Source organism: Bubalus kerabau, chromosome 1, assembly GCF_029407905.1.
Source record: "Bubalus kerabau isolate K-KA32 ecotype Philippines breed swamp buffalo chromosome 1, PCC_UOA_SB_1v2, whole genome shotgun sequence".
In the NCBI taxonomy this organism is placed as follows: Eukaryota; Metazoa; Chordata; class Mammalia; order Artiodactyla; family Bovidae; genus Bubalus; species Bubalus kerabau.
The window spans coordinates 61,561,049-61,574,474 of record NC_073624.1 but is presented as its reverse complement, the minus strand read 5'-3'; the positions used below and the strand labels follow the sequence as shown (position 1 = coordinate 61,574,474).

The following is a 13,426-nucleotide window of genomic DNA, read 5'->3' as shown; positions in this document are numbered from 1 at the left end:
ATTTACTGACTGCCTCATATATGCCTTATGATTAGGAATGCTGTAGAATATAAAAGCGAGAAGGCAATGGCACCCCACTCCAGTACTCTTGCCTGGAAAATCCCATGGATGGAGGAGCCTGGTAGGCTGCAGTCCATGGGGTCACTAAGAGTCAGACACGACTGAACAACTTCACTTTCACTTTTCACTTTCATGCACTGGAGAAGGAAATGGCAACACACTCCAGTGTTCTTGATGGGAGGATCCCAGGGATGGGGGAACCTGGTGGGCTGCCGTCTATGGGGTCGCACAGAGTTGGACATGACTGAAGCGACTTAGCAGCAGCAGCAGTATATAAAAGACACAATCCTGGCTTGAAATAACTATATCCCTGTTTGCTAGACATTCAAAAAAGTATGTCAAGTTAGTAAATAAAACAGAAGTACTTAAGTACGTATCAATACAGAGGTTCTGAAATTACCCCCAATTTAGAATTTTTCAATAGTTTACAAAGAAAAAAATCACAGACCTAGAACCATGCAGAAACATTACAAAAACATAACACTGAAAAAGAGCAGGTGACTCAGATTCACAGAACAAGACCAAGGCATGGGCTTGGGAAAAATGAGCCAAGAAGGCCACTTAGTCTCTGCCTCTACTAATAATGGCTCTCTGAAGGGAGGAGAGAGACAGAGGATGGAACAAAACAATCCTCAAGGACCCCACAGGCCTAGGTCATCTACTCTGGATAAAACACCAGACTAGAAGTAGGGGAAGTGCATAACTAGTAACGCCGAACATCGGTCCATGCCCGTGCCTGGATGTACATTCCCTGACGGTAGCTAGCTGATCAAAGACTGGGGATCCTAACTTAAGCCGAGCAAAATGAACAGTGACTTAATAATGAATGGGGGCAAAAACACTAGTATACAAATGGCTACCATTAGTAGTTTTTGAAAGCTATATATGTAGTAAATATATAGGAAACTACACTGGTACAGGAGGGGAGAAACGGTGAACAGAAAGCTAAAAGAGAGAAAAGAATCAAGAATAATTCCTGGATTTTTAGCTTTAAGTGGTTTAGGTTATGTGAGGAAAGCTGGAGAAGAGGCTGATTTGGGGGGAGGGAAATCAAGATTTGTGGTCTGGTCATATTAAGTTTAAGATTCTTATTAAACATCTATGTGAAGAAGCCAAATAAGCATTTGGAAATGAATCTAAAGATCCAGACAAAAATCCTGACTAGAGAGACAAATTTAGGTGTAGTCAGCATGTACACAGTAGCTGAAGTTATGGGACTAGATGAGGTCAATTACTCAAATATTTCAAGATTATGACAGCAATTAACTAGACAGTTCAGTAGAATAATAATATTCTATATCTTTAAAAGTAGTGGAAATCTTTAAGGCATTATGCTAAATTTATCATATGCATTATAATTTTTCTAAGATTTTGAGAGTATTATCTCCATTTACGTGTACTTTCTCATTCGTTTTATTCTAGGATATGCACGAGAGTCACTTGCCTACATATAATGCAAAAGTGAGAGTATTCTGTTGGTACAAGCGACTGAATAAGAGACAAGAGATCAAAAATTGGTTCAAAGGTAGTTTACTTAGGAAATTCATAAACTATATTCTTCCTCAAGTTAGCATTGCCTCTATATGGTTAGGCAAAGACCACTTGTTTCACAAACTGGTTGTACAGCACGTGAGACCATTTAAAAACTATAGTCTATCTCTTCTCATTTGTTAAACCATATTCAGACAGACAGTATGTGTTACCGATCTTAGGAGCTTTTTACCCTCTAAGATAAATTCTATAAAGAAAGAGTACGTTGGAACCAGCTATCAAGCTTTGATAGATGACCAGAAAGGTATTGCATCTTTGTGAAAACTGTCCCGTGTTCTTTATACACAGGGAATAAACAATAACAGATTATAATTCAGAGATAACCTATGCTACCATTAATCTCTGCAACTGAAGAGGAATCAATGTCTATTATGACACCTTCAAGTATTACTTCAAGTAATTCGAGAAATTTATAGAGGAAACTGAGTAGTTTCTATTTTTCTCTTCTTTACTAATTTTAATGTTACTATTAGAATTAAAAATAAATTTCAATAAACTATATTTTACTTCAATTTTTTTTTAAATATTTCACCATTCACTATAAATTATGCACGTAATTTTAAGACAGTTATTACTAAAGTATTCCAGAAAATATGTCATGAATCAAAAATATTAATTAGCTCTCCAAAAAGTATGTACATTTTCTTTGACTCACACTTTTTTTTTAAAAGAAGATATTTGTCTTGTAGTCAAATTCCTATCAAGAATGTGTCCCAGAAACCATCCATGAAGAGTATTCTGTGCCTACTTTACTTCTGAGTATCACTGGCAGATAGCTAGCAATACTCATGGAGCCCAAGAATGAACATACAGGGTTTAATTAATATCAAGGATTCAAGGAGATCAGAGAGATTTAAGGATTTTTCTCCTTGCAAGAGGAGTAGAAGACATAATAATATCAGCTTTGAGATTTGATTCAAATCTCAGATGTAAAACATCTCCCTCCTACATGTAAGTAAATTATACCCAAATTATTAAATTTTCTACCCAACTCATCTATGTTTCCCCTCCTGTATTATGAGCCAGATAACCTTGAGTAAAATAACGACACTCTGAAGAAAACAGTATAAACTGAAGCTTGGGTACGATAAATTACTTACCCAGAGTCATACACTATTAAGTATATAAATGTATATTCCAAATTCCAATCCATAACTTTTAACTTAACATCCAGAGCGCTTTTCATTATATCTTTCCCTCTCTCACAAGGATATTTATATTTCAGCTAAAGGGGATAAAGAAATTCATGATTCCACCCACTGCCACAAATCTCTAACAGGAAAGTTTCAGGCAGAGGCAAGGAAGGCTTTCCAAAGAATCTGCACATTATGACACACGGGCAGCCATTCCTGTAAGCTCCTTCCCTATTATTATGACATCCCTAGGGCTATTTCAGTTTTGAGTATGTAGCCTTACTCTATAATTTCATCAGGATTTTGCATTATAATGCATTCAATTTAACAATTCCTTTTTATTTTAAATTAACATCTGTGTACTAACTACATTATAAAAAAACTGCCAAACTTGTGGAATATTATATGCTTATCTTACTATAAGAGCTCTCAATACTATGGATAGATTCTTTGGTCAATATAAAATAAGAAAATAGTATGATTCAGTCATGTGAAAAACCTTGTGGTCTACGTGGACAGTCAATATGCCATACATAATGTTATAAATCTGTGATGAAATCTCAAACAGAAATTTCACAAACTTTTTTTCCTGGACGCACCACGCAGCATGTGGGATCTTAGTTCCCTGACCAGGGATGGAACCCGAGACCTTGGCAGTGAAAGTGCTAAGTCTTAATCACTGGACGGGCAGGGAATTCCCTGGAATTTCACAAACTTACTACGCACTTCTAAGGTGTATTAACTTTAGTTATAAGAATAACAAAAATATTTAAATGTTAATTTAAAAGTAGGTACTTAACTAGGACATTACTATACAAAGCATTGTTATTCAAGAAAACCACTGCAAAATGGAAAGATAAACAGGATATAGAATTCATCAGTGTTAGAGACCAGGTAGAGTAACACTGTTTAAGAATGGAACATTCCAGTAAGCAAGCGAAAGTTACTGAACTAGGGAAGGAGGCAAAGAAATAAACAAAAGGAAGCTTGTTAGGAACTTACCAGGAAAGTAAACATACATAGGATTTATAAAGCAGTTCAAGGGAGAAGCATCTCTCCTTCCCACCCCACTCACCCAAATATTTACCATTATCTTTGCTGCTGTTTTCTTCAATAGTCATTTGCTCAGCCAATTCAGACAATGATTCATCAATAGTCTGGCTTCCTCGAAGCGTGAGGGATAGCCTTCTCTTAAATTTTTTCATCCTATCAACTGAATGTGACTTGAAAAATCCTGAAAGAGAACAGAATGAACACAAGAGTAAAGCTATGAATATCTTACTGCTCAAGAACAATGTTTTTCTGGGTTTACTGGGAATCTTCAAAATAAGTATAAAGAAGGAATTCTCATGTGCATCAAACATCACAAAATCTAGCCTCTTCCTTAAAAAGATCCGTTCATTTTGATTAATGCCATATGTATATAGCATCATTAGAAGAGCAAGAATTCTACAAAACTAAAGATTGACATTTTAAGCATCACAATTAAACTTAGAAGGATTAGAAATTTTCCTACAATGAACTCTAAAAGCTACTTCAGTGAAACTATATTATTATTTTGATGTGTCAGTTCCATCATTATAAATATCAATCATCGTATTGGAATCAGTGGTATCTTTAGATACAACTGAGGAGACAAGACAGGTGAAAGCAATGAAGCAGGGAGAGACTAAAGAATGAAGTCTGACAATTTATTAAACAGCACCAGCAGAAATTTTCTAAGTTCTTATTTAGCCAATATATTGGGGTTCTGTTCCCCCACCCCATCCCATCAGTTGTCAGGAGTCTCTTCCTATTATCATAACAAAGCCAAATTTTAGAAAGAAAAAAATCAAAGTCTAATTAACAGGTTTCAAAATGCCTACTCTGTAAAACTATTCGTATCTCAATTCATTTAGCCTTCCTAATTCTAAAGAGTAGACTATACTACCCCAATTTCACAAATAAGCAAACAGGCCCAAAGAAGTTCCTTGACTGAAAGCAAACAATTGATGACATAAGTGAGGTTTAAAACTAAGATTATCATTTCTGAAATCAAGACGTATCACAATTAATGCAATGTCAATTACAACTGACAGCTTTCTCTTTTCTGAGTTGTACATATACCAATGGTACAATTCATAGTGGTGTCTTAGATATGATTAAACAAGGTACTGGTTGCCAAAATCAAGTCCTCAATTATTTACCCATAACTTCTTTTCTAATTTCCAGTCTTAACTGTTGGAGAAGGAAATGGCAACCCACTCCAGTATTCTTGCCTGGAGAATCCCATGGACAGAGGAGCCCGGCAGGCTACAGTCCACAGGGTCACAAGAGTCGGCCATGACTTAGCAACTAAACCAATTTACCAGATTACCAAGCATAATAAAACCATTAGCCCAACTAAAAGTAAGAATGTTCTAACACTACTATGTTAAAATACCTGTTTAACCACCTAGCGCTGGATATCTATTTTGAATTGGTAAGTATTTTGCTTGCTTTTTCATTCCAGGGCTTCACTCCAAGTAGCTGAATGTGCTAAACAAGCTACATAAGGTATTTATAATGAATAATTTTTGTCTGCTCAAAGGCTGGGGGGAGGGTATCAAATACAAATTTGTAAGTAATATTATGTTTTACCAATTCTGTTTTACATTCTTAAAGATAAATTACTGTTGCTGAATATTTTCTATTATCTTCCAGTTGACTAATCCTCTTTTCAGCTGTGTCTAAACTACAGTTAAACTGATCTATTGGGTTCTTAATTTCAGTTACTCTATTTTCAGTCCTTTATTCTTAATTGATTCCTTTCTATACATTCAAGTTCTCCAGTGAACTTCACCATGCTGTCTCTTTACATGACTAGGTTAGTTACAGTGTATTAAAGCTCTTGCTATAGCTCCAGAATTACATAACCTATGAATAATCTGTATAACCTGTTTCTACTGCTGGTTTTCTTCTGTTGGTCCTATTGCATGCATAGTAATTTTTTTTTTTTTTTACAGAATACTACACATTGTATGTGAATGACTATATGAAAATACTTAGGAAAAAATGTAGAAGCTCTGGATGATGTTTTCTTCTTCTAGAAAGGATTTTTTTCCACCTGCTCTTCCAGAGTAAGAGCAGACCACCTCAGTCCAATTAGGAACACAGCAGGTTTGAGACTGAGTTTCAGATACAGTAAAGACTGGCCTACTTCTGTTTGCTTCCACTCAGTGTGGCCTTTCAAACAATGCCAGCTGCAAACCTAGGACAAAAACAGCAGCAAAATCAAAGCTCCGCTCAACTCCCTCAAGTCATATTTTGCTCACCTCTCATACACTGCTCAATTTTATCTTATCCCAAAGAGCTTAAGAGGTAGAAAATATTTCAAAAGGAAACACAGCACAGAGTCTCTCTCTCTCTCTTCTCTCTTGAATCTTTACTCCTGAAGTCCTGACTGACTCAGAATCTCTACAATGCCTTCAAACTATACTTCTTGTTCCCTAGTCTAATAAGGAGCCTTGGTGGTGGTTTAGTTGCTAACTCCTGTCCGACTCTTGCGACCCTATGAACTATAGCCTGCCAGGCTCCTCTGTCTGTGGGATTCTCCAGGCAAGAATACTGGAGTGGGTTGCCATTTCCTTCTCCAGGGAATCTTCCCAATCCAGGAATTGAACCAGGTTCTCCTACATTGCAGGCAGATTCTTTGCCAACTGAACTACGAGGGAAGCCCTTGATAAGGAAGGAGCCTTCGTTTGATACTTGTTCCTCTCATCACAGACAGAAATGGAAGTTCAGATATGGATTAGATGGAGATAATACATATTTTAACAAACAAGGTGAATTTATAGGAGGCAGTCAGTAAACTCAAAGATTGATTCCAATTAAGAAATTTGTAACTATAAAGCTCTCCTAAATGTTAGATCCTTCACTTTTCAAAGTCAGTCTTCATTTAGCTCTACCCTGAGAGTCAGTAATCTATGCTATTTGTTTAAAAAACAATAGTATTTAAGGTGAATTGAGCTATTGCCAATCTCATCTACCCTTTAGTTTCTTTAGGAATTTATACTAGAGACACATCCTTCCTTTGTAAAGCTCCAGAATCACCCTGTGCAATAATGGGCTAATTCTGCAAGCTTGGGGGGTCAAACTCTACATTCCAAAGAGGGATCACTTAAGACTAGCTCCTGGAAGATAACCTCTGACTCCTGCAATATACTGCCTGATAAATTTCTTTGTATAGCTGAAATCTTGGGTCATACCCAATAATTTATATTAACAATGTAAATTATGGTAAATCCTTTTGTATGCCTGTCAGTTTGACCTCTGGGGAGAGAAAGAGACAGTCATGTAGGTACTTCCATGCTTATGTTCAGTCGCTCAGTCGTGTTCACTCTTTGTGACCCCATGAATCACAGCACGCCAGGCCTCCCTGTCCATCACCAACTCCTGGAGTTCACTCAGACTCACGTCCATCGGGTTAGTGATGCCATCCAGCCATCTCATCCTCTGTTGTCCCCTTCTCCTCCTGCCCTCAATCTTTACCAGCATCAGAATTGACCCCTAAAAAAACCCTCTGCACTCCAAGATTCAGGTAAGCTTCCCTGGTTAGCACCACTCTGACATGTTGTCATATAAGACAATTGGAAGAATGAGGCGCTGTCATGCAACTCCACTAGGAGAGAATAACTGAAATTCACACCTCGTTTCTCTTGGACTCTGCCCTACACACCCTTTCTCCTTTGCTGACTTTAAGTATTTTTTCCCTCTAATAAAACATAATCATACGCTTAACAGCTTTTTAAAAATCTCCGTGCCCTTTTGCAAATTATCAAGCATGACAGTATCCTAGGAACCCTCAACACATACTCCTTCAAGAAATCTGCGTATCCAAACAAAAAGCCCTAAGAGCTACTCACTCACAATTATCAATTTTTTGACTCCAATTTTCTCAAACACAGTCACATGGTTACTAATGTCTAATCATACAAACAGCACCACTTGAGAATCTTACAAACCATTTCTGAAAATTTGCTGACCATGTATCTGCCTCTTATTTTAGATGACAATAAAGATTAAAAAAAACTATAACAGATATGTTATTATGGAATTAATTCACATAACACAGAAACAACCCATTCTGACCATTTGAAAAGTAGACAATCCAAACTCCCTTGTACTATAAGTAAAAAATACACACTGGATTTTAAAGGCTTAGTAGTTTAAAAGAATGTAAAAAGAAATCATTATATGCATAATGATTTTTTAAAATTCTAGATTTATTTAGTTAAATAAAATGTATATCAAGAACTAATTCTACTAACTGAATATGCCTGCAAAATACTTTAAAAATCCAGTATGGTGCTTGCATTGTATTTCTATTGGGATACTGCCAATATAGAGCTTGAAGTAAATTTTGGTGGTTTTAAGTGGGTACCAAAAAGGGGGATGGAAGAAAATCACATAAGCCTTAACATTTTCTTCATACAATGCTTTCTGAACAAAATAGTAAGAGAAACTCTGTGTGTTTATAACTTAGAATAGTAGGCATTTCCATCACGAGTGGAGAAAATTCTAGTCTATAAAATAACTTTATATGTATTTTCTAATCTGTCAGGATTAAGAAAGACATTTCTAATTCATATTAGTAAGAGAAAAGACACTTCATAATAAAACACATCACAACCTCAAAAAGGTCCTATTTTTATCTTCCATGCTGTAACTGTAATCTTTTAATTAAGTCACAATGATCAGTAAACACGGATGTTAAAGAATTTCATTAACACTGCCTAGATCATTATTAAAGAAAAAATACTCCCAAATTAAAGATTTACCAACATTTCTAATTATCTTTGAGTTGTGCATACCAACCTTTTTTCCCATTAGCCTGATGACAAAAATACATACAATGCTATAATAAAACACCTTTTGCCAAGTAAAAATTACTGTTTACATTAACTACTACATTATAATAAAGCAGTGCTAAATTACTGATTTAGTAAAACCAAAACCCTCAAGAGATGGGATAAAATATTTTTTCTGTTTTAGTAAAAACTTTTATTTGGAATTGTGAGGATCTTTCAGTTCAGTTCCGTTGCTCAGTTGTGACTGACTCTTTGCGACCCCATGAATCGCAGCACACCAGGCCTCCCTGTCCATCACCAACTCCCGGAGTTCACTCAGACTCATGTCCATCGAGTCAGTGATGCCATCCAGCCATCTCATCCTCCGTCATCCCCTTCTCCCCCTGCCCTCAATCCCACCCAGCATCAGGGTCTTTTCCAAGTATTGGAGTTTCAGCTTTAGCATCATTACACCATCACTTTTATGAAGATTAAGATATGGTAAGAATGTGATTTAGAGTGAATGCTTAAATATTTAGTTTTATATTTAATTCATGCCACTGAAAAAACTATTTTTACCTTAGAAGTAAACGTGCTGTGATTTAAAATTAACCCTAAATAAAAACTCTGCAATTGTTTGGTTTTAATATTTTTAAGACTCATCTATAGAGAGAACAATTATTTTCAAATTGTTATTGAAACTATTATTATTGTTATTGAACAATTATTTTCAAAATCAAATTTCAGCCTAAGTATTACCATTACTCTTTAGAGGGCTCTTTCCTGACCGCCTCTATTCCTTTCTTTTTTACTCACAGCACTTAACACTAATATACAAATACATAAATACATTTATATTCCATTCAAATATATGTGTGTATGTATAATACAAAACAACTTTTATGCCTTTCTAGCTGTCAAAAAGATCTCTAGTTTTTTGCCATAGCTAGATCAAAATTTTAAAGGTAAGTAAACAAGTGGACAGGGACAGGGAAGCCTGGCGTGCTGCAGTCCATTGGGTCACAAAGAGTCAGACACGATTGAGTGACTGAACTGAAACAACTGGGACCTGATCAACTTAAAAGCTTTTGCACAGTAAAGGAAACTATAAGCAAGGTGAAAAGACAACCCTCAGAATGGGAGAAAATAATAGCAAATGAAACAATGGACAAAGGATTAATTTCCCAACATATACAAGCAACTCATACAACTCAATATTAGAAAAACAAACAACCCAATCAGAAAGTGGGCAAAAGACCTAAACAGACATTTCTCTGAAGAAGAAAACAAACACATGAAAAGATGCTCAATATTGCTCATTATTAGAGAGATGCAAATCAAAACTGCAATGAGAAAACACCTCACACCGGTCAGAATGGCCATTATCAAAAAGTCTACAAACAATGCTGGAGAGGGTGTGAAGAAAAGGGAACCTTCTTGCACTGTTGGTGGGAATGTAAATTGATACCACCACTATGGAAGATGGTATGGAGATTCCTTAAAAAACTAGGAATAAAACCAACATATGACCCAGCAATCCCACTCCTAGGCATACACCCTGAGGAAACCAAAACTGAAAAAGACACACGTACCCCAATGCTCACTGCAGCACTATCTACAATAGCTAGAACATGGAAGCAACCTAGGTGTCCACTGACAGACGAACGGATGAAGAAACTGTGGTACACATACACAATGGAGTATTACTCAGCCATAAAAAGGAACACATTTGAGTCAATTCTAATGAGGTGGATGAAGCTAGAGCCTATTATACAGAGTGAAATAAGTCAGAAAGAGAAATAACCTATCAGTTCAGTTCAGTTCAGTTGCTCAGTCGTGTCCGACTCTTTGTGACCCCATGAATTGCAGCACACAAGGCCTCCCTGTCCATTGAGTCAGTGATGCCATCCAGCCATCTCATCCTCTGTCATCCCCTTCTCCTCCTGCCCCCAATCCCTCCCAGCATCAGAGTCTTTTCCAGTGAGTCAACTCTTCGCATGAGGTGGCCAAAGTACCGGAGTTTCAGTTTTAGCATCATTCCTTCCAAAGAAATCCCAGGGCTGATCTCCTTCAGAATGGACTGGTTGGACCTCCTTGCAGTCCAAGGGACTCTCAAGAGTCTTCTCCAACACCACAGTTCAAAACCATCAATTCTTAAGCACTCAGCTATACTAATGCATAAATACGGAATCTAGAAAGATGGTACCAAAGAATTTACTTGCAGGGCAGCAGTGGAGAAACAGACATAGAGAACAGACTTATGGACATGGAGAGAGGGGAGGAGAGGGTGAGATGTATGGAGAGAGTAACATGGAAACTTACATTACCATATGTAAAATAGATAGTCAATGGGAATTTGCTGTATGTCTCAGGGAACTCAAACAGGGGCTCTGTATCAACCTAGAGGGGTGGGATGGGGAAGAAGATGGAAGGGAGGTTCAAGGAGGAGGGGAGATATGTATACCTATGACTGATTCATGTTGAGGTATGACAGAAAACAACAAAATTCTATAAAGCAATTATCCTTTAATTAAAAAATCAATTAATTAAAAGAATTTAAAGGTAAAAGGGCAATAAATGATACTCAGAATTACTTCATATAAACCGTGCTTCTTTCCCTTCCTTCGCCAAATACACACAAACAGCTGAAAATGTTGAAAAATCAGTTTCCAACTACAAGTGCTTAAAATATGTAATGTGTTAGCTTACTTTATCACTGGAGTCTAAATTTGATCAGGGATTGCCTGCTATACAATTAAGAAAACTCTTCAGGTTATTTTTTTCTTTTAAATCCTGAAAATGTAACTACAGGCATCCTTTCTTTCATTGCACTCTGATTTATTGCACAACAGATAATGTGGGTTTTTTGTTTTTTTACATTAATGGAAGGTTTGCAGCAACCTGCAAGTCTATTGGTACCATTTTCCAATAGAATTTGCTCACTTTGTTTCTCTGTTGTCCCATTTTGGTAATTCTCACAATATTTCAAACTTTTTCATTGTTATTGTATTTGTTGTAGTGACTTGTGATCAGTGATTTTTGATGTACTATTGTAATTGTTTAGTATGTATAATATACATATGTCTTAAAAAATGTATGAATTTTTGCCTAACTGAAAAATTTATGGCATTTTGATTTCTTCTTGTTTGACTTAGTATGAATGGAATGCTAGATTTCTAATTTAAAAAAAATAAATAAATACGCAACAAGAAACAAAGGTTTACCGTACAGCACAGGGAACCATAGTCAATGTCTTATAATAACCTATAATGAAAAATAATCTCAAAAATAATATATGTGTATATGTATAACTGAAATCACCTTGCTGTACACCTGAAATACTATAAGTCAACTATACTTCAGTAAACATACATCAGATCAGATCAGATCAGTCGCTCAGTCGTGTCCGACTCTTTGCGACCCCATGAATCGCAGCACGCCAGGCCTCCCTGTCCATCACCAACTCCCGGAGTTCACTCAGACTCACGTCCATCGAGTCAGTGATGCCATCCAGCCATCTCATCCTCTGTCGTCCCCTTCTCCTCTTGCCCCCAATCCTTTACATAGTAAGAAGAAAAAAAAAGGAAATCAAAACAGCCTTACTTCTGATATGGAGAAAGTTTTAGTAGGCTGGATGGAAGATCAAGCCAGCCACATTCCGTTAAGCTAAAGCCTAAATCACAGCAAGGCCCTAACTCTAAATCTATAAAGGTGAAAGAAATTAAGGAAGCTGTAAAAAAGTTTCTAGCAAAGGCTGGTTCATGAAGTTTAAGAAAAGATGCTATCTCCAGAAAAGTGCAAGGTGTAGCAGCAAGTATTGTTGTAGAAGCTGTAGCAAGTTATTTAGAATATCTAAGCCTGGTGGGCCGCCGTCTATGGTGTCGCACAGAGTCGGACATGACTGAAGCGACTTAGCAGCAGCAGCTAAGATAATTAATGAAGGTGGCCACACTACACAACAGATTTTCAATGTAGACAGAACAGCGCTGTACTTGAAGAAGATGCCATCTAGGATTTTCACTGGAGGAGAAATCAATGCCTGGCCTCAAAGTTTCTAAGAACAGGCTGACTCTCTTGTTAGAGGCTAGCACAGCTGGTGAGTTTAAGCTGAAATCAATGTTCATTTACCAGTCTCCAAATCCTAGAGACCTTAAGAATTAGGCAAAACTACTCTGCATGTGCTCTGTAAAAGGAACAACAAAGTCTGGATGACAGCACATCTGTTTACAACAGGTTTACTGAGTATTTTAAGTCTACTCTTGAGATCTACTGCTTAGAAAAACACTGCTTTCATATTACTACTCACTGACAATGCATCTGGTCACCCAAGAGCTCTAATGGAGATGTACAATGAGATGAATGTTTCGTGACTGCTAACACAACGTCCACTGTGCAGCCCATGGATCAAGGTGTAATTTTGATTTTCATGTCTTAAATATATTTAATACAGCTACAGCTGCTATACACAGTGATTCCTCTGATGGATCTAGACAAACATTCTTGATTCATGGGAAGAAGTCAAGATATTAACAGGAGACCTGGCAGAAGTTGATTCTAATCTTCATGGATGACTCTGAGGAGGTCAAAGACTTCAGTGGAGGAAGAAACTGCATATTTGATAGAAATAGCCGAGTTGTAGGATTAAAATGGAATCTGAAGATATGGCTGAACTGCTGCAATCTCATGATAAAAAGATTTAACAGACAATTAGCTGCTTCTTAAAGACGAGCAAAGAAAGTGGTTTCTTGAGAGAAATCTCCTGGCGAAGATGCTATGAAGATTGTTGAAATAACAACAAATGATTTTGAATACCACATAAACTTAGTTGATAAAAGAGCAGAAGAGTCTGAGAGGACTGAGTTCAATCTTGAAAGA

General features: G+C 36.8%; 1 protein-coding gene across 2 annotated transcripts in view; it reads right to left on the bottom strand.

Moving 5' to 3' along the window:
• Positions 1-13,426, bottom strand: part of CDK17 (cyclin dependent kinase 17) — a 110,020-nt gene that overhangs the window by 38,277 nt on the left and 58,317 nt on the right. For both annotated transcript variants that reach the window (XM_055576758.1, XM_055576751.1), the window contains one exon: positions 3,832-3,978. In XM_055576758.1, coding sequence (XP_055432733.1) covers positions 3,832-3,949 — 118 coding nt within the window. In that variant the 5' untranslated portion in view covers positions 3,950-3,978. Of the gene's footprint in view, positions 1-3,831; positions 3,979-13,426 lie in introns of those variants that run through there.